Raw genomic sequence first — 26,761 nt, 5'->3', positions numbered from 1 at the left:
AATCAAGTCCCTAAAGACTTTTGGTCAGAAGCTGCCTTAACTGCCACCTATGTCATTAATAGGATGCCATCTTCTTCGTTACAAAATATCACTCCCATTGAAAAACTTATGAACATTTCTCCAGACTACTCTAGATTAAGAATATTTGGGTGCAAATGTTTCATATTTACTGACAAAAATGATAAACTTTCCCCTCGTGCGATTCCCTGTGCCTTTTTAGGATATGCTGAAAACCAGAAAGGTTATAGATGTTTTGACTTCAAAAATAATAAACTATATGTGTCTAGAAATGTTTCCTTTCTTGAAAAGGAGAGCTTCTTTGATTTTAGAAAATTAAAAGACGTCACTGAGTACTCCTTTTTGCTAGATCTAACATCAACATCTGATGAATATGACCTTGATTGTAACTTTGATGATGATCCAAGAATTATTGATCTTAATGTTGAAAATGAAGAAGTTCATAGAGATACTAGTATTCAATATTCCAGGCGACAAGAGTCTAATACTCCATGTGCACTTGAGAAATATTCTAACATTCCAACTAGACAATCATCCCGAATCTCGAGGCCTCCAGAAAAGTTTGTATCATACGAGTCTTTCTCACCCACATATAGGGCAGTTATTGCATTAATTCACTCATATGAAGAACCATCCACATATTTTCAAGCAAAAAATGATATCAAATGGATAGAAGCCATGAAAGTTGAATTAGATGCACTTGAAAAGGCTTCTACATGGAATATTCAAGATCTTCCTCCAGGGAAGAAAACTATAGGATGTCGATGGGTTTATAAAATTAAAACCAAGAGTGATGGTACTCTTGAAAGATATAAAGCCCGTTTAGTAGCCAAAGGTTATGCCCAAGAATATGAGATTGATTATGAAGAAACCTTTGCTCCGGTGGCTCGTATGACTACTGTCCGAACCTTAATTGCCTTAGCTTCTATCAAAAAATGGTCTATTTTTCAAATGGATGTCAAAAATGTTTTTTTAAATGGAAAGCTAGTTGAGGAAGTATATATGGAACCCCCTCCTGGTCTAAGTATTCCTAAGGGTAAAGTCCTTCGCTTAGAAAAAGCTCTTTATGGACTTAAACAAGCACCAAAAGCTTGGTATGATAGGTTTAGTCGTGTTATGATTGATATTGGTTTTCAATTCTGTTTAACTGACACTGCTTTGTTTATTAAGAATTCTGATGCAGGGATCATTGTGCTTCTTCTCTATGTGGATGATATGATCATCACCGGAAGCGATAAACAGGGAGTTGAAACAATCAAAACACTTCTTAAATCTCATTTTGAAATGACTGATTTGGGCTTGTTGAGATATTTTTTAGGCATTGAAGTTGCTTATTCTCCTAGAGGATATTTATTATCTCAGACTAAATTTGCTTTTGATATTGTTTTCAGGTCTGGTATTACTGATGATAAGAAAGTTGACACTCCAGAAGTTGTTAATGTTAAAATGAAGATTGATGATGGAGAACTTCTTGCAGACCCTACTCCTTACAGACAGCTTGTCGGGGCACTTTCCTATCTATCCATTACCAGACCAGATATTGCACATGCTGTTCATACAACAAGTCAATTTCAACATGCTCCTACTTCTGTTCATATGGGAACAGTCATGCGTATTATCAGATACATCAAGTCCTCTCTTTCACGAGGACTTTTCTTATCTTCCTCCTCTTCTCTTGATTTAATTGCATATACTGATGCTGATTGGGGAGGTGATCCCAATAACAGACACTCAACCACTGGCTTTTGTGTCTTTTTAGGGGAATCATTAATCTCGTGGAGGTGTAAAAAGCAGCAGAAGGTATCTCTCTCATCCACCGAAGCTGAATACAGAGCCATGGCAACCACGACCATGGAAGTAGTTTGACTCCGACTACTGCTTGCTGACATGGGAGTTGAAGCAACAAAGGCTTCACAAATGTGTTGTGACAACAAAAGTGCGATCTATATTGCCAGTAACAGAACATTCCACGAACGCACCAAACACATCGAAATGGATTGTCACTACGTCAGAGAGGAATATCTACACGGGATAATTGATCTGCCATATGTCACTTCAGAATATCAGTTAGCAGACCTCTTTACAAAGCCTCTCGCTGCTCCCCGATTTCACTTTCTCTTAGACAAACTTTCGCTCATTGTACCGTAAGTTTGAGGGGGAGTGTTAAAATGTAAAACTGTGCATATATGTATATATAATAATATTATATTATTATATATATATATAAATACATTTTTAATTTCTTTCTTTTCTGTATTTTTTTTCCTTTATTTTTATTTTTTGTCTTTATGTCATCTAGTTCAGTTTGAACTAGAATGACTGTTGCTAGTCAAGTCCTGTCCAGACTTGACTAGCAATAGAGCTGTTGGACTGACACATTCCAACAGCTCTAAATAGAGCTGTTGGACTGTGCCCAACAGCTCTATTGAGTCCTCTTTCAGCTGTGTATATAAAGGGGTGCAACCCCTCTTGTATTTTACTCCAATGCTTCTTAAGCAATTGGTTTTTCATATCAATAAAGAATACATTTTTATTTTTATTTTGTTTCCAGTTATACCCTTTTTAAGGGTTATGATTTAGTGTCATTCTTGACACTTGCTCTTGTTAATCAAAGCTCGTGTTTCGAAGATCCCCATTTCATTTCAAATATGTCAATTGCTATGTCACAGGGATTCGGCTAGCAGGGTGCCGCACCCGCGTCGACGCAACTTGACGCGGGTGCGGGTGCGGCACCGGGTGCGGTCAACCCGACCCTGGGTGCGTTGACCGCACCTAGGGTGATTTTTGTCCATTTTTTTTGGAAATTTTTTTGGGTTGCCCAGCCCCTTGTCGACCAACCTCACAAAGGAGAAGAAAAGAAGGGGAGGGTTTTTCACCTCGAAAGGCCGCAACAACGGGGCCGTCGGGGTTGCTCGGTGACGGCGACGATCATCGGGAACCACGACAACCATAGCAGAGAGGGGACAGCAACGGTGCTGTCGCCGACAACTGTAAACGTCAGGTGGCCGGAAGAAACGAGACCGTCGATGTAACAGGGAGAGAGGCTGAGTGGAAGGGGCGACGACTTTCCCGACGTCGGGGTTCTGGCGCAGCCGATCGCCAGTCAGGAGGTCGCCGCTGATGTCGCAGGTGGCCGCCGGGAGGACTGCCGAACTCAGAGAGGGGGAGGCGAAGAGGCTCGGAGGTCGGCAACGACGAGGGACACAGGCGGCGAAGGTGGAGGATCACCAGAGCTTGGAGGCTACCGTCGGCTTCGTTCGCCGACGTCCTGCGACACAGGGGACGAAGAGGGGGGGTGCTTGCGCCGTTGGGGGGTCTGTCGGACTGAGAGAGGAGGCGAACAGGTGGCCAGCGGCGAGTCACTGACGCTTGGTGGCCGCAGGGAGGAACGAGAGGAGAACGAGCGAGGAGAGAGAAGGGGCGAGGGTTTTTGCCCCTCGCCCGAGACACCTACGTCTTTTAAAAGCCACAGGTTCTCGAGGCTTCGAGAACCGGGGTTTGGGTTAGGCTCGTGTCCGGTTTGGACCGGATCCAGGCCTGACAACAGACCAAACCCCCGACACGAGGAGTCTGACACTTTTTTTTTTACGGGCATTACACATGGACCTTAACAGCTACCATACATTCATACATATACACTATATATATATATAATTTTTTTTACATTTTTGCCCCTGCTACACCCCCGCACCCGGTTGTTTTGGAAGTGCCGAATCCCCGCACCCGCACCCGCACCCGCACCCGCACCCGCACCTGCACCCATGTGACATAGGTCAATTGTAGGTTTTCACTGTAGGCCTATTCAAATCAATGCATGTTTGCTTTGAGTGTACATATCCACGTACATGCATATCCCCATCAAGTGTACCTGTTCATGTCAATTATATGATCTCAATATGTTAGCCCATACATATCAGTGCATGCTCTCATTACTTTGCATATACACCGCACCCACAACAATACATGTTCTATCAATGCTTACATAACTGTAAATGCACTGCCCTCTTTTTTTTCAAGTGTAACTATAAGTACACTTTGCCCCCTTTGGAATAGATGCATAAGCCTCTCCTTTTTTTTTCACTGAATGAACAACACTGCACACTGTACATGTAAGAATTTCTCTCTTTTTTTTAGAATTTACACCCAGCCAACCTAGTCGGCTGGGGTTCCAAACAGGCCCAGCTGCCCTTAGTCAGCTGGGTTGGTCTGGTCAACCCCGGGCCGGGCCCGACAAGGGACTGCCAGGCTTGTCCCAGTCTTGCCCAAGGGTCGGACTGGGCAAGGCAGGTTCCTACCTGTAAGAAAATGCAATCCACAACAAATACCTCTCAACAAGTTCTCACAATGAGATTATAAGAACCACAAAGGTTCACAAAGAGAGCATCAACACAAATCTTACACCAAACCCGAAAGAGGGTATTCACAACAAAAATAGAAAAAATAAACTTTTATTAAACTTGGGATAAAATCCCACACTCAAGAGAATGATATGTACAAGGGGAATTACCCCATATTTATAGAGGGAATGAGAGGAGCCTCAAGGGAGTAGTTGGACTCCCAACGACTCTATTAGAGCTGTTGGGAGACGACACCTTTGGAGCTGCACCTTTTTGGCTAGTCAAAAAGGTGAAGCCTATGAGCGTCCTAAAATGGGGATTTAAGTTAGTTCTTGTTGGGTTTTAACTTGAACTAATCAAACTAAAAACTAACTGAAAAAAAAGAAAAATATTACAAGGGATTACATGAGCTACCTATGAGATTACATATAAGATACATGAGTTGCCTATGAGATTACATATTTTAACACTCCCCCTCAAACTTACGGTTGGATAACTGAAAATTTGCCTAAGAGAAAGTGAAATCTAGGACCAGCGAGAGGCTTGGTGAAAAAATCAACCAACTGATATTCTGAAGCAACATAGGAAAGATTGATGGTGCCGCACAAAAATTCCTTTCGAATATAATGACAGTCCATTTCTATATGCTTGGTGCGTTCGTGAAATGTCCGATTGCTTGCAATGTAGATAGAATTCTTGCTGTCACAACACAGATTTAATGTTTTTGAACTTTCAACTCCCATATAAAAAAGAAGATGTCGAAGCTAGACTAATTTCATAGTGGTTATGGACATTGCCTTATATTCAACTTCTGTTGATGAGAGGGAGACCTTTTGTTGCTTCTTACATCGCCATGACACCAAGGATTCTCCAAAGAAGACATAAAAACCTGTAGTTGAGTTGCGGTCATTCGGATCACCACCCCAATCTACATTATTATAAGCAAGCAATTCTAAATTAGAAGTAGATACAAATAAGCCTCGAGAGATAAAATTTATAATGTATCTAATAATGCGCAAAACTGCATCCATATGAACAGAAGTTGGGGCATGTTGAAAGACATGTGCAATGTCAGGTCTTGTGATGAACATATAGGATAGAGCCTCAACAAGTTTTCTATATGGAGTTGGATTCTCAAGTGGTTCTCAATCATCAATCTTCATTTTGACATTCACAATTTCAGTAGTATCAATGTGTCTTTCATCTGAAATACTTGACCTGACAACAATATCCAATGCAAACTTAGATTGAGTTAGCAAGTATCCCCTAGGTGAGTATGCAACTTCTATACCAAGAAAGTATTTCAAGAAACCCAAATCACTCATTTCAAAGTGCGTTTTGAAAATTTTTTTAATATCATAAACTCCTTGTTTATCACTTTCAGTGATGATCATGTCGTCAACATAGAGTAAAACGATGATAATACCTGCATTAGAGTTCTTAACAAACAGAGCTGTGTCAGTAAGACAAAAACGAAAACCAAAATCAAGAATAACCTTACTAAACTTGTCATACCAAGCTTTTAGAGCTTGTTTGAGACCATACAAAGCCTTAATTAAGCGAAGAGTTTTGTCTTTGGGAACATTCAAACCTGGTGGTGGATCCATGTATACTTCTTCAACTAAATTTTTATTTAGAAAAGCATTTTTAACATCCATTTGAAAAAGCTGCCACCCTTTTATCGATGCTAGAGCTATTAGGATTCTAACAATAGTCATTGTAGCTACTGAGACAAAGGTTTCTTCGTAATCTATTCCATATTCTTGGGAATAACCCTTTGCTACTAATCTGGTCTTGAATCTTTCAAGAGTGCCATCACTTTTAGTTTTCACCTGGTATACCCAGCGACAACCAATAGGTTTCTTGTTGTTTGGAGGATGATCTTGGATGGTCCAATTATTTGAGCATTTTCTAATGCTTCTAATTCAACTTTCATAGCTTCGACCCATTCTGGTTGATCGTTGACTATATCATAACTGGGGGGTTCTACATTGGAATGAATTAGGGCAATAAAGGCTTGATGTTTTGGTGAAAAAGACTCGTAAGACACAAACTTTTCAGGAACTTTCGAGATCCTAGTGGATTTTCTAGAAGAAGCAACTTCTTGTTCCCTTGTGTATTTGTTCAGGGCACACTGTCTTTCTAAGTTTCCTTGCCTAGAGTTTTGAATACAATCCTGAATGTCGTTAATTGGATGTGAATCAATCATACTCATCTGATCATCGAGATCAATTTCTCTTTCACTATTTTTTGGAACTAAATCCAACAAGAAGGAACACACATCTATTTCAGTAGACTTTATATTTTAAAAAAGGCTTTCATTTTCTAGAAAAGAAGCATTCCTTGAAACATATAATTTGTTGTTTTTAGGATCAAAACACCTATAACCCTTTTGATGACTAGCATATCCTAAAAAGGCACAAAGAATAACACAGGGAGAAAATTTGTCATTTTTATATGTAAAAACAAAACATTTGCAACCAAATACCCTTAGTCTAGAGTAATATGGAGTTTGTTTATAAAGTTTTTCAGTGGGAGAGATATTATTTATTGAAGATGATGGCATTCTATTAATAAGATAAACTGCAATTAAAATAGCTTTAGCCCAAAAGACTTTAGGGACTTGATGTGTGAAGAGAAGAGTTCTAGAGGTTTCTATAATGTGCTTGTTCTTTCTTTCCGTTAACCCGTTTTGTTGAGGAGTATAGGGACAAGATTTTTAATGTGAAATCCCATATGAGTACGAAATATTGAAATATCATTTTTAAATTGGTTTTTGACCATATTGTGAAATATTTGAAAAAATGAAAACACTTCAGACTTATGCTTAAGAAAATAAATCCAAGTATATCGTGTAAAGTCATCTACAAAAATTACATAATACAAAAAACCATCTTTTGACATAACTGGGGCAAGACCCCAAACATCGGAATGTATTAATTCAAGTGGTCGAGTAGAGTCAAAGGTTCTTTCATGAAAAGGTAATTTTTTTATTTTTCCAAGAATACATTTTTCACATTTAAAACTTTCAAGATTACAAATTTTTTTCATGTTTAGAAAGAACTGAATCTTGGACATACAAGGATGACCAAATCTTTGGTGCAAAAGATCCAAGCTTAATTTTTGAACATTGCAGCATAATGTATTTTTGGGTATTTCCGAAAAATCCATGTAGTATAAGCCTCCTCTATGGCCTTCCCCAATCAACTTCCCTGATTGATGATTCTGTACCCAACATGCATGAGAAGAGAAAGAAACATTACACCCATGGTCTGTTAGCTAAGATACAGGTAAGATTTAAATTTAGTTTAAGAATATATCTAATTTTTGGAACAAAAAATCCTTATGAGTTTTGAGAACTATTTTCGAAATTCCCTATTCCTTTAATTTCAAGAGCTGTTCCATCCACTGTTCCATCCATAGTAAAAACATTAGATCCACTTGAGTTATTACATTGAGAAAGCAATTTAAGTTAGTTCTAGTTGGGTTTTAATTAGAACTAATCAAACTAAAAACTAACTGAAAAAAAAGAAAAATATTACAAGGGATTACATGAGCTACCTATGAGATTACATATGAGATACATGAGTTGCCTATGAGATTACATATTTTAACACTCCCCTTCAAACTTACGGTTGGATAACCGAAAGTTTGCCTAAGAGAAAGTGAAATCTAGGAGTAGCGAGAGGCTTGGTAAAGAAATCAGCCAACTGATATTCTGAAGCAACATAGGGAAGATTGATGGTGCGGCGCAAAAATAACTGTAAATGCACGGCCCCCTTTTTTTTCAAGTGTAACTTTAACTACACTGTCCCCCCTTTGGAATCGATGCATAAGCCTCTCCTTTTTTTTTTCACTGAATGAACAACTCTCCACACACAGTACATGCAAGAAATTCTCTTTTTTTTTGGGATTTTGGTGTAGGTGTATACATGATATGAATGTCTGCAACCCTGAAATTCAATTCCTAGGTCTGAGTTATGTTCATGTGTATGGATGTTAACATTTGATATAAATGAAAGGTTTTATGTGCCTACATTCATGGGACATGTTTAATTATCGTGCATTTATGATTTGGTTTTAAGTGCATGTGCATACATGGAATCAATATGTATTGGCATGTACAATCTTGCATAAATGTTTTCTTGTACTTATGAATCATGAATGAATGTATGTGGGTTAAGTGATTTCATGAAAGCAATTTCACATGGATGGTGAACACATGCATATGACTGTGGTAGCTCCCGCACATTGTTAAATTGGTATGAATAAATGTGTATTTGGAATCATGTTGGTATTATTGCATAAATTGCATATTGTTATGATTTTCTGTGTATGATGCATCGATGTTCTAAATGAATCATCACAGGCCTGGAGAGCTTTGAACTTTGGTTTGCTCTTTCTTTAATTGTTTAAAAGCATCGAAAAAATCAGATTTATTTTTTTATTGCACTGTTCTATGTGTTTCCACGGGCGGGAGTCTCGTGATGGATCTCGCAGGGGTAGATGCGAGCTTTTGCCTTGTTTTTGCATGTTGAATTGCAAAACAAATAATTGGCTTTTAATAAAAAGATAATAATTAAGAACAATGTAATATACGTTCTGAGATCTCTCATCTGGAGAATGTGAATCATAGACATCGGGTCTTGGGAAGACTGTGAGGATAAAAAAATTTTGTGTGCTTTATTTTGTCCCCTGAACCCGATATTGAAGTTTTTTCTCCTAGCCACGGTTTTAGGGAGAGTCTGCCATTTTACCCGAGGGTGGTGTGTTTGACACAACTGTTGTTGTTTTGGTACTAAGGAAGTGACACTTGTGGGTGTAGGGTGTCCCTTGTGTCTCCGACATTAGATGTGGATGTCTAATGTTCCAAAGGTGAATCGGTCGAGGGATAAGTTTGAAAACCAGTAATAAAATACGAATTGTGTGTAAAGCTATTTTGAAAACAAAACTTGACCTCAGAGATTGTACCCGTTTGGTGCCGCGGGCAATGATAATTAAAAAGAGGAACTTAAAGTTGTGTGCATTTAATAGGTCATCCATATGAAAAATGAAACTTAAATGAAAGATAATAAGATGATTCATGTACTACACATAAGTCATGCATTTTTCTGCTATGCATTAGATTATGCATATGTTATCTGTTCTCTTAATTGTTATTTGTTTTGTGGATGCGTGATGTTTAATTTCTACGGGATGATGTTTCGATCAAGATTTTGGATTTACTGTTCCAGGGATAGTTCGAGAATCTCTGATGTTAATTTTCATTGATATTGAAATGAAATAAATGTTTTTGTCTTGCTTCCCTTGTAATGTTTCAGAATGCTTAACCTTATAGTATTACTTGTTTCCGTTATATTGAAAGAAAAAGAAAATTTCTTCAAAATTTGGGTTAAGATTTCGGGTTGTTACATGGGGTTCTTCCTTGTCCCTCCCAAAGAACCCCCTTCGTTGCCGCCCTTCTGAAATCTGCCCTTTGATCTCTCCCAATCCTTGGTCAGAACGGTTGCCGACTCGATCACATCAGCCAAAGTAGTGGGCCGACTCGTCAGGACGCGAGTCCACAACCCATCCTTCAACCCATGCACATACTTCGCCGCCCTCACATTCGCCTTCTCACTCTTGAAGATGTTCGGGCAGTACCTCTCGAGGCTCCGGAATCTAGTAGTGTAGTCCACCAGACTCATGGTCCGCTGAGTCAAATCAAGGAACTATCGTTGCATCTGTTCCTCGGCGTAAGAGGGAAAGTATGCTTCCAGAAACTCTTCTCTGAACGTCTTTCAAGGAATCTTGTCCCAGTCGGCGAACTTCACCCTTCGCAGAGTGTCCCACCACTTCTTGGCATCGCCCTTCAGATTGTACGTGCCAAAAGGTGTCTTTCTGTACTCGTGGACAGGTAGGACATCGAACGCCCGCTCCATCTCCTCTACCCAGCTCTCTGCTGCCTCTGGTCTGCCTTTCTTGAAAAAGTTGGTGGATCCAACTTCAGGAACCTTTCGAAGGAAACATCGCTCACATTCGAACCAACATCGACCAGAGGGTCACGCACGGCTGCTTGAGCCGCTTGCGCTGCTTGAGCCGCTTGAGCAGCTAGTGTCGCCTGCATGGCCTGTGGAGCCTGCAGAGCCTGAGCAGTTTGCGTTGCGTGATCCGTAATAGTCTCGGTTAGGGTGTGAATGACCTCCATCATAAAGTCCCTCTGCTCCTGCCAGTTCGCGGGAGCAGCAGTAGAGAACGAAGCACCTCTGCGTGAATACGACATCTGCAATGCACATATTTTTGACAAAATTAGGCCTTTATTGATCCTACCCTCTTGGGTTGATCATGAACAATAATCGTTCATACAATTACACTAAGACCTTTAAATTTCACATAAATACCAATTGAACTATAATTGCAATCAATCATACATAGTTCACATACTTTAAATAAAAGTATCAAATGGCCTTACCAGTGAAGAAAACGACTCTAGAGGACGAGTCACACTTGTTGACGCTTCAGGACAGAGCTCACATACCAAAAATAGAAATTTTAATACTCAAAAGATGATAAGACCACAAGTTTTTGTGGTAGCTTTGATACCAAACCTGTAACGACCCCAACTCATATCCCTTGAAAATGCGACTTTTTTTTTTTTAAATAGTACGGAAAAACATCCCAGAGACTCAGGGTCCTCACAGTTCCAATTCTACTGGATAGCCAAACACCACAACGAACTTACAATCATCATCCATAAATAGCAAAACAAATTCTTTATTTATTAATCAAGAACCAATCTAAAAAACAATGTTCTACCCAACAAAAAGTAACATAACAATTGACTGAAACAAGTAAATGAAAAGAACACTAGAACTGAAAGACTAAAAAGAATGAGCCACTCTATCCAACAATGAAGCTATCAAGAACCCAGTGGGACTCTCGTGCCCTCCCAGTAGCTGTCAATCTCACTGATCACCTGTCCATGTGAAAAACCAACAAAGTAGGGTGACAAAACTGAAATCCTCAGCACAACTACTTCTAGTGAAACAGGTGAGAAAAAGAATATAGATAAATTTTCATGCAAAGATCTGAAGCAAATGCAACCTGATATTATATAGCTTTTAAGAAATTTTTCATGCAACAATTATAAATACTAAGCATGCAAAAACATTGAAGCAGTAGCAAGCAATAAAACTTCAACATGCAATAAGAAGTAAACATTTCACATTCACCATCATATATTAATTGAGGAAATAATTAAAATATGCACGATCTAATGCACAACAGGAAAATGCATGAATTTTGTGTAAATGCATGATTTCTTTTGTTATCTTTCATTTAAGTTTCTCTTTTTCCATATGCATGCCCTATTAAATGCATACAACTTTAAGTTTTATCTTTTTAATTACCATTGTCCGCGGATACACCCAACGTGTACAATCCCCGATGTCAAGTTAGGTTCTCAAGGTAGCTTAGTACACAATTTGTATTTTATTAATGGGTTTCAGACTTAGCCCTCGACCGAATCACCTTCGGAACATTATACCTTTAATATCGGGGGACACAAGGGACACCTCACGTCCATAAGTGTCACTTTCTTGGTACAAAAAATAATCACAATTGTGACAAACACACCATCCCCAGGTAAAGTTGCGGACTCTCCCTAAAACTGTGGTCAGGAGAAGTAACCTTAATATCGGGTTCAGGGGAACAAAATAAGCACACAGAGTTTTTGTATCTTCACAGTCTCCCCAAGACCGGATCTCTAAGATCCCCATTCTCCAGATGGGAGATCTTAGAACATATATTACACTGTTCTTACTTATTATCTTTTATTAAAAGTCAATTCTTTAAGTTTTGCAACACCATATGCAAAAAGGTAAAGAAAAAAGCTCGCATACACCTCTGCGAGAATAACTAAAATAATGTAGTAATGTGCAAAAACCAATATGTGTAGTTTAAGTGATGCAATAAAACATATATGAAAAACAACTAAGTTCACGGCTCTCCGGGCCGGTGACGATCCATTTGGCCATCGATGCATCACATAACAAAACCAAAGTGATGTGTTAGATAACATCAGACTAATGTGCTAAATGCACGTGCACCTATGCAAGACAAAGTCAATCATAAGAAAGTAATGCCACACATCACATGCATTTTTGTCTTGTGTATTTCCTACATCCATGCACATGTATCCATGTCAATGTATACTCCCTTTGAGTGTGTGTGCACGTGAACAAAACTGTTTATTATGCATTTCCATGTTAAGTGAAACATCGACCATCTAGCATGTGCATGATAACATAATTTTGCATGATTTATTGTATAAAATTTAAAACATCAAGTCTTTGGCCCAGTTTTTATGCCAATAGGTGTTACCCCTTGCAATTCTGATTGCATGCACAGGGCAACAGGCCGGGAAGTGAGACCCAGTTGTAGCCTTTGGCAAGTGCGGGTTGTGTAAGAAGGCTAATCACTAGCAGGCAGGTGATTGCCGAATGATGCCTTCACCTGGACTTCTTTGTAGCCTAGAGAACGACAAGGGTGGCAGGGGTGCTAAAGCTCCATTGCCTATAGCCTTGTGCAAAGAGGAATTGTTGCATGTGGGTGACGTGATAGTGAGCTGGGTTGAGTAGGTCGATGGAAGGAATGTTAGAGTGTAAAGGGGGTTGAAGAGGAGTGATGTAGGATGATCTAAGGGAAAGGTCATGGAGGTCAACAATGGAGGCTAAGGCCTATTAGGTGCACAGCCACCCACCAATAGTTGGGTTCCCAACGAGGATGGCATGCAGGGAGAGAGACAAATGGGAAGAGGGGTGGAATGGGGCTGAGTGTGGCTATGCAATGAGAGAGAGAGAGAGTTGATTTCTGTTTTTGAGGGGGAAGGCCTCCTTGAATTCCTTTCATTAGTGAAATCATATTCTCATTCACTTACATATTTATAGTCAAGCCTAACCTAATACCATTACAAAATTTCCCATACTTAGAATTTGGGCTGGTCTCTAACGCTCACTTGGTTCTTATTGGCTGCATGGTAACACTAGGCTATGCCTGGTGTACTGGCATGAGCTTGGCCTAGTCAATCTCACACAAGTTCCCAGGGCTTTTTGGTTGGCTCATCCCTATGTCCACCGCTATTTCATGTTTCTGTACTAGCGGTTGTCTAAAGGCATATTCTCAATTATAACAATTGACCTTGTCTATTGTAAGCTATGTCAAATAGGTGCGGGTGCGGCGATGCGGCACTTTAAAAAAACTTGGGTGCGGCGAGGGTATATATAATTTTTAACAGTTTTAAGTTAACACTAATTAAAATACAAAAGGGTCATGATAAGAAGATATCTATGTATGTGTGCTGAAATATGAGAACTAGAAATATGGGCATTTCCAACACTGTTTTTGCAAATCCAACCATGTGGATGTGCTCAGCAGGGTGAATTTGCTAGGAATCAACCATTGGATGGTGTATTTTTGATGAAAAAATGCAATTTTTGAATGCTTGAATATTTATTAAGATTATGAGCTATTGATTTTAAAGCCTTAAAAAGATCTCATTTATGCATCAAATTGGAATGATTCAAGAGCTCGTTCTTATAAAACCAAGCATGTAGATCACATCCGTATGGTTGGATTCAAGAGAAAATAACAAAAAATCATGAAAATCGCAGTTCACACATTAGTTCTCATATTCTAGTGATTCTTTATATATATATATATTTATAATATTTGGATAAAACTGAACTTAGTTAGGGTTAACCGAATCTGCTTTTGAGATAGAAATGGGCCTTGGTGTGGTTGACTTCACCTGACACGAAGCTGTGTCCAAGTGTCGCACTCGCATGGGTGTGGGTGCGACACAGGTGCGTTGCCTTGTTAGAAGAGTCCGTGATACATAGGTTGTAAGGCATGTTGTGTACACCAAGCAATAAAAAGTTAAAAGATGGTTTGGTCTTGACTCCTTCCTAAAATGGTGGCAGACCATCCAATCTAAAAACTCTGAAAAAAATCACAATTCTGACTGCTGCATATGCAAACAAAAGTTGTAAGTCTTGCTTTTGCCCCCTTCTTTCCGTATCTGTTCTTTGAAGCAAACATCATATAATTCTTGATTTTAGCTATTGTTTTTATGTTTGATCATAGCACCTTATTTAAATGTTCTACTTTTAGGAAGCTTGTTCACTGTTCTGTTTATCCATTCAATTGGAAGCTTATTCACTGTTCACAATGTAATTGTATGTCTCTGTTCGTTTATTGTTTCTTTGGTCTTTTTTTGTGATTTATAATTAGCATTTGAGACTTATTTTAGAAACTGCTATTGCCTTTTGATTAGAATCCTCTGTATAAATTGCTTGCAGGTTGTTTTATCACAATGGGGTGGATCAAATAGAGGAGGTTTTAGAATAGTACAATCAAATACTACGAGAAATGTCATGTTGGATGGTGTATTCAACATAGTCTCTTATGATATTGTTCCCAAGATGCAGAGTATGATTTTGGAAGCTGAATTTAAGGCAAGTTGAGGAAGAAGAATTGCATCCCTTTATCTGTCCATTGACAAACTGTTAATGGTTTTTGTTTTTAGATAAAGATTTATGGTGCTATAGTTTGATCATACAACCCATCAAAGTGCCATGATGACAAATATATTTGATTCTCTAGTGATTTCTAGTTGTATCCTTTGCTTGAATTGAAATTTCTTTTTCTTTCATTTCCTTTATTCGTGTAAAATTGCATGCTAAGTGTGTCATGTTCCATTTTCTATTAAATGTGTGTTGTTGAGCTGAGAGTAAAAAAGGAAAGGGCAGTGGTTGGTGGGTGGGTTCTAATGAGATGGTTGGATGGTTGGGTTGCACTATCATAACCAAGAGGTATCTGATTTAAATCAGATAGGAGTTATCCTCAGCTTGCTTAACAAGGCGAAAGAAAAGTATTGTATACTTGTATAGCTGGTTAACAGTACAGGTTTAATGATTTTAATCTCAAATTGGTTTCAAGGGGTCCTAAGCTTCTCTTCAAAATTTTTAGGTTTTTGTATTTCTCATGGAAATCAATGTACATTATTATTTATTATTTCTTTTATTTCTTTTATTTTTATTTCTAAGAGGAAGAAAAGTATTATTGTGAAAACTTGATAAGTCACACAGAAAAAGTAGTACGTTAGAAGGGGGAAATTAAACCCCAAGGGAAATTGCAGAACGCCGCTTGCCCTGGTGATCTACCAAGAAAGATCAATTAGAGGCCACTTGAGCTGAGCTCAAGTCAAAACTTCCCTTTAGACAGAAATAGGGATAGAAAGTACTGGTTTATATCTCTCTCCAAAGATTGTTTATTGCATTGTAGCCAAATCTCCCACCAAGTTTGAATAAGTCACCATCTCCAAATCAGCATTCAGTATCCAGTTCATGTTGAATCAGAACAAGTATGACACTTGCTGAAAAAAAATGGCACTCACAAGAAACATGTAGAGTGACTTTTTCATTGTGGAAGCCAAGATAACACCAATTCTCTAGATGGATGCCAGCTTTTTTATGGTTATGCTCAGTATAGAATGCCAGTTGAGCAGGACCTGCTAGGAAAAAATCTTTCACCCTCAAAGAGGGTTCGAGCCCTCAAACAGACTTGGGAGGACAAAAACAAAAAGGATTTGCAGCTGGGTTTGTTTAAAAAGTTACCATCTTTGGGGCAAAAGCCATTCTGACAAGTCACAGTTAGCCAAAAGGATTCTAGCCTTTTAAAACTTTGAACTCTTTCCTCAAAGGTGTCTTTTAACACAGTAATATCTCATAAATTTTCCCTATATTTTCATGTTCGTAAATATAATTTTTAATTAAATAATTATATTTAATGTCTAAAATTAAAAATATTAAATTATTGTATATGGGTTGACGTCAATATGGGCTTGGTGATGGTCCAAGGCCCATTGACGAGATCCATATATATATATGATGTCAATATGGATTTGGACCTGGTCCAGGATCCATATCAACTAAAAAGCCCATGTGTGTGTGTATATATATATATATATATATATATATATATATATATATATATATATATATATATATATATATATATATTAGGGGCTGACATCAATATGGATCTGGACATGGTTTAGGATCCATATTGACCAATACCCATGGATATAAATACATATATAGGCTGAAATCCAAGTGGATTTGGGTCATGGGTCCAGCCCAAACCCATAGCCCATCTATAAATCTTTAAATTAAAAAAATGAATTTAAAACTTTAACATGTATATATATATATATATTAAAAGGGGGGTAGTTAAGTTAGGAAAGAGTTCTAAGTCAAATTGAACTCTATCCCAAACATAATTAAATGGGGGGCGTCACTCCCTAGAAGAATCCTTCTTCTATAAGAGAGAGGCTAAGCCTCTCTCTATCTCTCTCTCAAAAGCGTTGGAAAAAGAAGAGAGAGAGAGAGAGAGAGAGAGAGAGAGAGAGAGAGAGAGAGAGAGAGAGAGAGAGAGAGTCACCTTCTCCACTTCCTCCTAGTCTTTTTGCATTTTCGCTTTAGTAAGGTTCGAGTTCTTCTCTTTTTCCTATAGAATGAAGGTTTAACATGACTTAAATCATATGTTTAAGGGAAATTTATGTCTGATTTTTTTTGCATGTATAATACATGTAATTTTAACGTTCTTGATGTTTAAATTTAATTTTCTGCATCCCTAATCATGTCCGAAAATTTCTGCATGCATATCCCATGTATTTTTTTAGTGTTCTTGATGATTAAAACTGATTTTCTGCATCCTTGAACATGTCTCCAAATTTCTGCATGTATATCCTTTGTATTTTTAGTGTTCTTGTTGCTTAAAACTGATTTTCTGCATTCCTGAATATGTCTGAAAATTTTATGCGTGCATATTCCATGTATTTTTAGTGTTCTTGATGCTTAAAACTGATTTTCTGCATCCCTGAACATGTCTGCATGTATATCCTATGTATTTTAGTGTTTCTTGATGCTTAAATCTGATTTTCTGTATCCCTTAACATGTATGCAAATTTCTGCATGCATATCACATATATTTTTAGTGTTCTTGATGTTTAAATCTGTTTTTCTGCATTCCTGAATGTAGAAGATGAACTGGGCCCTAGAGAAAGAGAGAGAGAGAGAGAGAGAGAGAGAGAGAGAGAGAGAGAGAGAGAGAGAGACGGCTGCAAAGAAAAACCTCATAACCTTAATCGATATTAGGGCCTCTCTCTATGTTAAATAGAGAGAGGCTTAAAGACGGTATTACAATACAACCCTTTTATAAAGAACTAAATTACAAAAAGCATCTTAATGTAAAATAACTCTACTTAAAACCACCTATTTTCAACACTCCCCCTCAAGCTGGAGCATAGATATCGATCATGCTCAGCTTGTCACAACATTTTGAAAAATTTGGTCTGGCAAGAGGTTTTGTGAACATATCTGCAACTTGGTCTTCCGACTTTAGATATTGGGTAGTGATATGACCCGCTTGAACCATATCCCTTACATAGTGGCAATCAACCTCAATGTGCTTTGTTCTCTCATGAAATACAGGATTGTTCGCTATATGTTGCAGCTTTGTTATCGCACATCATGGTCATGGGAGAGGAAACCTTCACCTGGAGATCAAGAAGAACAGTACGAACCCACATCAATTCAGCAGCTGTTTGGGCCATAGCCCGATATTCTGATTCTGCACTCGACCTAGAAACCACATTTTGCTTCTTACTTCTCCAAGAGATCAAGTTGTCTCCCAGGAACACACAAAATCCTGTGGTAGATTTTCTATCTACTACAGATCCTGCATAGTCAGCATCAGAATAGGCCACTATATCCAGAGTTCCACCTTTCTTGAACAATAACCCCTTTCCAGGAGAAGATTTTAGATATCTGAGAATCATAATAGCTGCATTCCAGTGTACCTCAGTTGGTTTGTCCATAAACTGACTGACTTTACTCACTGCTAAAGCAATATCCGGCCTGGTCACAGTTACATATAGTAGTTTCCCCACTAGGGAGCGATAGCTTTTGCTATCAACCAGTTTTGACCCTTCTTCAAACAACTGAACTTTATGGTCCATGGGAATATTTGCTGGTTTAGCTCCCAACATTCCTGTTTCCTTTAATAAGTCAAGAACATACTTCCGTTTAGACAAAACCATCCCTTCACGGCTCCTGGCAACTTCTATACCCAGAAAATACCTGAGTGAACCAAGGTCTTTTGTAACAAAGTGTTTTTGAAGATGAACCTTTGTGGCTTCAATAGCTTTCACATCATCACCTGTAAGAATGATGTCATCCACATATACCACCATAACGACTATGCCAGAGCTAGTTTTCTTTATGAATAGCGTATGATCTGCTGCTGACCTATTAAAGCCAAAACCTGACATCACTTCAAAGAACTTCTGAAACCATGCACGAGGACTTTGTTTCAAGCCATAAATTGCCTTTTTCAATCTACACACCTTCTGACACTCCCCCTCAACCTCGAATCCTGGAGGTTGTTGCATGTAAACAGTCTCAGATAGGTCCCCATATAGAAATGCATTTTTCACATCTAATTGGGACAGGCTCCAACCATGCTGCACAGCTACTGAGAGAACAAGACGAATGATACCCATTCGTGCAACAGGAGAAAAAGTTTCAAAGAAATCAATACCATATGTCTGAGTATACTCTTTTGCTACTAATCTGGCCTTGTACCGTTCAATTGAACCATCAGATTTGTACTTTATCGTATATACCCATTTGCATCCAACAATGTCAGCATCTGCAGGGGAATCAACTAGATCCCAAGTATGCTGAGATATTGAGGCATCCATTTCTTCTTGCATAGCCCTCTTCCAGCGAGTATGAAGCTCGGCCTGCTGATAGTTCAGAGGAATAATTTCAGCAGATAAAGCTGAAATAAAAGATTTCATCTAATTTCGAATTCGGGCTTCGGAGACAAAACGAGACATGGGATATAAAGTACATTGTCGTGTCCCCTTTCGTAGAGCAATCGGCCTGTTATCATCATCATGAAGATCAATACTGTCAGTAGAACTTACCTCAGGGGAAGAGGAAGATGGAGGCACTTGCGGAGGTGGATCTCTACGCACATATACCAATGGAGGATTATGAAATCTGGAAGAGGATGAAGTGTGGTTCGGGAATGAGGGCACGGATTCCAAGGAAAAAGGAGGTATAGGTAATGGACAAGACTCAGCTGGATCATCCTGCAGCGGGGAACCAGTATTAGAGTAATATGGAGTGAATTCCAAGAAAGACACCTCCGCACTGACATACTCTCGGCGAGAAGTAGGATCATAACATCGATATCCCTTTTGATTTTTGGGATAACCGATAAATATGCACTTTGTAGCTTGAGCAGCTAATTTATCACGGCCAGGGCCAAGTTTGTGTACAAAACAAATACATCCAAACACTTTGGGCGAGAGGGAGAAGAGAGGGGTATTTGGTTTTAGGATATGAATTGGAATTTGATCACCCACAGAAGAGGAAGGCATGAAGTTGATCAGATAGCAAGCTGTTGTAATTGCATCTCCCCAGTATAACGCAGGAACATTTGATTGGATCATAATGGTCCTGGCAATATAAGTAGGTGACGATGTTTTCGCTCAGCCACCCCATTTTGTTGAGATGAATAGGCACAGGAAGTTTGGGGTTGGATGCCACTATCATGGTAAAATTGTAACAGACTTTTTGATTTAAACACGAGAGCATTATCAGTGCGAACAATCTTGACACTCGATTCAAACTGAGTTTTTATTTCAAGAATTAAAGATTTGATAATATTTGGAACATCAGATCGTTCCTTTATTAAAAACACCCATGATTACTTAGAGAAATCATCAACAATAACTAAATAGTATCGACACCCATACATCTGCATGAAGAAGTTCAAAGACTTTATTACTAGACTGACTCTGACTCGAAGGAAACGAACTTCGATGATGCTTGCCCAGCTGACATGCTTCACACTGAAATGATGTGGTGGAGGGAATCTGAGGAAAGACCGAACGAAGCTTTGACAATGAAGGATAACCAAGACGACGATGCCACTGAACAGGACTAAATGAATGTTCCATTGCAGCATGAACAGTACCCATTGGATGATGTAAGTAGTAGATTCTTTTTTCTTCATAGCCTCCACCAATCTTCTTCCCTGTCAGCAAATCCTGAAAATGACAACCCATTGGATCAAATATTACTCTACAGTTTTGTTCTTTTACAAGACAACTAACAGAAAGTAAACTTTGAGAAAATTTTAGAGCATGAAGAGCATTTTTCAACTGTAATGAGGAGGATATAGAAATATTTCCCTGACCAACAACCGGGGAGGTACTCCCATCGGCTAATGAGACTCCAACCTGAGCCTTAATATCCTTTAGATCTGAAAAAGCAAGTGAATTTCCACACAAATGTCTGCATGCATCGGAATCAATAATCCACTTACTGTCAGTCGGATGAAGAAGATTTCCGGTTGAATAGGCAACACCAGCAATAGGAGAGGTAGAACTCAAAGGACGAAGAGCTATCAGCTCATCATATTCAGCACGACTGAGGGTTATACTACTGTCACTTGCAGAAATATTGTCTTGTGCCTTTGTTGCCTCGAGAGAAGTAGTATTAGCTCTAGGAGCATATGACTTTTATGAAGAGGAGGTTGGTCGGCCATGCTTATCCCAGCAACGATCTTCTAAATGTCCAGATTTTCCACAGAATGTACATTGAAGCTTTCCTCTGCCTCCCACACCTCGTCCGCGACCTCATCCTCTGATGTTCTGAAGATTTCCACGTCCATAACCAGATGAAACAACTAAGGCAGATGACTGAGTTACAGGCTGAGAATGTGGAAGAGATATTGCAAGTCTGCTTAGACGGTTATATGCCTCAGCAAGAGTAGGTACATCCGAACCAGTCAACATTTGGACTTTTGCAACAGAAAATTCTGAAGATAAACCTGTAAGAAACCTAGCAACCATAGTTTGTTCTTGATGATCCTTTTGTTTCGAACAACAGAGAGGTCTGTGAGCATTAAGTCTTTCAAAAGCAGCTTTTACGGAGGTATAGTACTGGGCCAAGGTTTGATCTCCCTGTTGTAAATTGTATATTTCCTGTTCGACTTGTAGGATACGACTCACATTAGTCTCTTGTGAGTATGTATCTCGAAGATTACCCCACATCTGTTTGGCTGTATTATAATAAATTAAACCATCTGCAATATGGGGTTCGACACTATTCATAATCCATGACATAACTATGTCATTATCTTCATCCCAGGTAACATTTTCCCACCTTTTCAGTGGGTTCATCTTCCAACAAGATATGTTTTCTACGATGTCCAGATAATGACATCATAAATGTTCTGGACCCCACCTGGCATAGTTAGTTTCATTTAACCTTACAGACGAGCCGTACGAAAAGGGATTGACAAATGCATTATATTCTCCAATATGTTCCAATTTTGAATCACCTTTCGAAGTTTCAGCCATACTGCATGTTAAAAAAAAACTGGACAGTCTCCACACTAAACAAAAAACCCCCGCGTGTTACACCCACACGCCAACTGATATTCCAACTAGCAGTTGTTCACTCACGAACAACAAAAAAACCCCCACTACAGTAGTGAGCAGCAACCCACAAACAGAAAGATAATTCAGCACTTCAGTGAATTACATCCAACACGACTTCTGCATATGCAACAATATTTTTTCCATAACAGGGGCAGCTCCCCAGACATATACAGTTTGACAATAAGTCATTCATTTTTTTTCTCACGAGCAACACCACTAAGAGTTGGATTGCTGTAAAAAAAATAAGCAGGAAGTCACGACCTGAAATCACGACATTTTCAGTGCAATTAGTACCAACACCAATCAAACTCCCCACAGCCACGATATCAAGATACACAAAATAGGGTCCCAACCATATGTAGAATCACCAACAGTAATCAGACTCCCAACAACAACTATATCAATATCTCACGACATGTTCAGTGCACACTATACCAACAACAATCAACTCCCAACAGGTAGCCACGAAACTGACGGCAGGAAATACCACCGAGACAGTAGGTAGTCATGAAACGATAAAAACAAGAAGCTGCGAACTCACAACAAGCATCCACGACCAGCAGTGTGATCAGATCTGTCAACAGATCCAAAAAAAACATTTTACATCGCTGACCTGATTAGGTATTTATTTCTTTTACTCATTGGATCTGTTGGCAGATCTGGTGGCCTTGATCACGATCTGATTAGGTATTGAATCACGATCACGATGGCCTCCACGATCGATCGAGCCTTGATCAGACTCGATCACGCTCCCTCGTCACGGTCGATCACGCTCCCACGATCACGCTCCCACGTCACAGTCGATCACGCTCCCACGGTCGGTATGGCTCTGATACCATGTAGAAGATGAACTGGGCCCTAGAGAGAGAGGAGAGAGAGAGAGAGAGAGAGAGAGAGAGAGAGAGAGAGAGAGAGAGAGAGAGACGGCTGCAAAGAAAAACCTCAGAACCTTAATCGATATTAGGGCCTCTCTCTATGTTAAATAGAGAGAGGCTTAAAGACCTAATTACAATACAGCCCTATTATAAAGAACTAAATTACAAAAAGCATCTTAATGTAAAATAACTCTACTTAAAACCACCTATTCTCAACACTGAACATATCTGAATTTTTTTGCATGCATATATTATGTATTTTGAGTGTTCTTGATGCTCAAATCTGATTTTCTGAATTCCTAAACATGTCTGTGAGTTTCTGCATTCATATATCATGTATTTTGAGTGTTCTTGATGATCAAATCTAGTTTTCTGAATTCATAAACATATTTGCAAGTTTCTGCATGCATATATCATGTATTTTGAGCATTCTTGATGCTCAAATCTAATTTTCTGAATTCCTAAACATGTCTGCAATTTTTTGCATGCATAAAACGTGTATTTTCAACGTTTTTGATACTTTTTTTGATTTCCAGCATGCCTGTGATTGGTTTCTGTGTTCTTGATAGATTTCAGCAGTGTATATACACACACACACACACACACACACACACACTATCCATGCATGTGCTGTTTGCACATGCTGTTTGCAGCTGTCCGTGTGTGTTGTTTTGCGCATGCTGTCTACGCATGTGCTGTCCACACGCGCTGTTTGCACATGCTGTCCGCATATGCTATTTGTATATGCTGTTTACGTTATGCTGTTTAGCTGTTTTCCTTATGCTGTTTGTATATGTTGTTTAAATTATGCTGTTTATGTTATGTTGTTTGCGTGTGCTGTTTGTGTTCTTTTGCAGATTCGTAGACTAATATCTATATGTATATATATTTATGCTGATTGCTTTTCAACAGATTCACAACATAAAATAAAATATATACATATGATGATTGCTTTTAAACAGATTCTCAGAGTGATATATATATATATATGTGTGAATGATACCAATTTTTGTATCATTTTTACTCCTTGTTCTGTTTATGTGAAGGATATTCACATGAAGAGGACGTTCGTTGGAGAAAGTCGGGAATGTATATCTCTTCAAGGGGAATCCCTTGGTTCATGTTCCAGTCTAAGATTCTGAAAAGTCAGGTTGTTTGGTCAATGAGTTATATTCTAATAAGTCAAATGTCTGGCATAGTCACTTAGCCAATTGTAATAAGGCCTTTATTAAGAGGCTTGTTTCTAGTAATTTGATTCCAACATCAAGTTTGAGACATGAGTTAAGTAAAAGTTGTCCTAGTTGTCAAATGTCTAAGAGTCATGTACTTTCCTTTATTTCGATTAATGAAAGAACTTCAATAATAATTGGGCAAGTCATCCTTATACCAGTCCATATTAGAAATTGTTGACACAAGTCCATTTCAGTGACATCAAAAGTGCCTCTATGTTATCCTATTAATCCTATATGATAAAAATCACATTTCTTGAGTTTGTTCAACATTTCATGCAATAGACAGTTGAAGTTTGAGAAGTGATTCAAATTAGTTGAGAATGAACATCTTGTTTGGTCATTGATAGCAAACTACAATTGGACATATTTAGGTGCTACATCCCTTTCTTTCTTTTTCTCTTTGTGTTTCTACTTTGAACTTGGTAATTTATTAGTTACATTCTACCAAATGGCTAAAAAATTATTAACTTAAAGAATTATATCAAGATTGGAAAATTCTGAGAAATAGATAATCTTTCAATCATGTTCTGTTATCAACTTGAATTTCCATCATTCTATGTTTCCCAGTCCATCCATGATGCTTTTGGGCACTTTGATGTGTATAAGACCTTTTTGTTAAGTATGAGAACTGGCAAGATCCCATGATTTCAGAAGGGTTATGATGCCCTCAGATATCCATCTTTGTTTCTGGTCCTATGTGTGACTTTGCCTTTCTTCAGGTTGTCATTGCAGATGAGTCTCATTTTCTAAAAAATGCCCAAGCAAAAAGAACGAATGCTTCTCTTCCTGTCATACAGGTATTATTTTGAGAAAGAATTAGGTTTAACGTTTTGGTGTGAATCATTTCTGATACTGTATGTGATTGTCAGAAAGCTCGATTTGCCATCTTGCTAACTGGAACTCCAGCATTATCCCGACCGATTGAGCTTTTTAAGCAGGTCATATTTTCAATAATTTAAAAAACTTCAACATGATTTATTGTTTTGTGCTTCTAAATATGATTCTGTTTCTTAAATTAAAATGGATTTGTTTGCAACATCCAGCTACAGGCACTGTATCCTGATGTATACAAAAATGTACATGAGTATGGAAATAGATATTGCAAGGGTGTAAGTTCTGTTTCATACCCCTCTTCTTGGTGAATTCTGTTTCAGTGTCTTTATAACCTTTGATTTTGTATCATTTAACAAAAAAGGTTATTAACGAATATGTTTTATCTCCCAACAGGGTATATTTGGAATGTACCAAGGAGCAAGCAATCATGAGGAGCTTCATAATTTGATGAAATCAACTGTAATGATAAGAAGGCTTAAAAAAGATGTTTTGTCTGAGCTCCCAGTAAAACGTCGGCAACTGGTAGCTTTTGGCAGCTTTTGATTTTTTTTGTCTGGTTAGGCTTCTATTAGTTTACTGATTATAGGTTTAGCAGTATGCATGCATGTAAGAAAAATCAATAGCGTTCAAAACTGCTGATTAGTTGACGTGCTCTGTTGAAGAAATCAAGAAAGAGTAACGAGAAAGAATAGAGCCTTCTTGGGAATCGGCAGCCTCTGTTTTCTTTTCTTAATGGCTGCAGTAATCCATCATTAGACTTAAAAGGGTTACAATTCTTTTTACATGGACGAAAGTGCCTTGTATTAGTAATGCATATTACGTTAGAATATAAAACATATAAAACACGTGAATGGCTGTGGATGATATGGATCCTCTATTGGATCCATATCCGATTTATATTCTAATACCCTCTCTCAAGTTGTGCATGGGAGTAAACCATGTGCAACTTGTTCTTCAGATACCAGAAAATTTCTTGTGAGACCTTTTGTGAACATATCAGCAACTTGGTCTTCTGAAGACACATAAACCGGTTCAATATCTTTGTCTGTTATCTTTTATCTGATGAAGTGTTGGTCAATCTCAATATGCTTAGTCCTATTGTGATGAATTAGATTGAACACAATTTGTATAACACTTCTATTATCACACATAAGTGTTGAACTTGAGATATTCTCTCCCATCTCTGTAAGTAGATGCTTAATTCAGATCACTTCTGCTGTGGTAGCTGTCATAGATCTATATTCTGCCTCTATGCTAGATCTAGCCACAACTTAACAAACCTCCTTTCATTTGGGTCCCCTTTCCAGTCTGCATCTGTATAGGCCAATATGTCATGTTTTGATGTTACTCATGAAGATTGTACATATGTGAGTCCATCACCCACCGTGCCCTTTAGATAATGAAGAATACGTTTGACGACATCCATGTGACCAGTCTTTGGTTCATGCATGAACTGAGATACTTGATTTACAGAATATGCAATGTCTGGTCTAGTAAATGTAAGGTACTTTAACATGCCCATTAAACTGCGGTACTTGCTTGCATCAGGATATAACTCACCATATCAAATATTGAGCTTTTAATTGACAACACTGGTGTAGGTAGAGGTTTGCAATCTGTCATTCTTGCATGCGTTGAATATGGTCTGGAGCATTACCAGTGATCACGATATCATCAACATATATAAGTAAGAAAACCATAGTGGTTCCATCCCTGTATATATATAGAGAATGATATAGTTGGGAACGAAAGAAACTGTGGTTCTAAGGAGAAGCTTTCAAACCATGACCTGGAGGCTTTCTTTAAACCATACAAAGCTCTGGTTAATTTGCATACATATTCTTTTGGGTCTCCCGCTGCATAACCTTGAGACTGCTCCATGTAGACCTCTTCTTTTAAATCCTC

General features: G+C 38.4%; 1 protein-coding gene across 1 annotated transcript in view; it reads left to right on the top strand.

Annotated features, from left to right (window-relative positions):
• Window positions 1-26,761, top strand: part of CHR18 (chromatin remodeling factor18) — a 212,530-nt gene that overhangs the window by 95,038 nt on the left and 90,731 nt on the right. The window contains exons 13-17 of the mRNA XM_089984290.1: window positions 14,693-14,848; window positions 24,742-24,819; window positions 24,892-24,960; window positions 25,066-25,131; window positions 25,250-25,378. Of these exons, the coding sequence (XP_089840416.1) occupies window positions 14,693-14,848; window positions 24,742-24,819; window positions 24,892-24,960; window positions 25,066-25,131; window positions 25,250-25,378 (498 nt within the window). The remainder of the gene's footprint in view (window positions 1-14,692; window positions 14,849-24,741; window positions 24,820-24,891; window positions 24,961-25,065; window positions 25,132-25,249; window positions 25,379-26,761) is intronic.

This window comes from Nuphar pumila, chromosome 13 (assembly GCF_984573655.1).
Source record: "Nuphar pumila chromosome 13, dmNupPumi1.hap1.1, whole genome shotgun sequence".
NCBI classification, from domain to species: Eukaryota; Viridiplantae; Streptophyta; class Magnoliopsida; order Nymphaeales; family Nymphaeaceae; genus Nuphar; species Nuphar pumila.
This window is presented reverse-complemented; position numbering and strand designations above follow the sequence as displayed.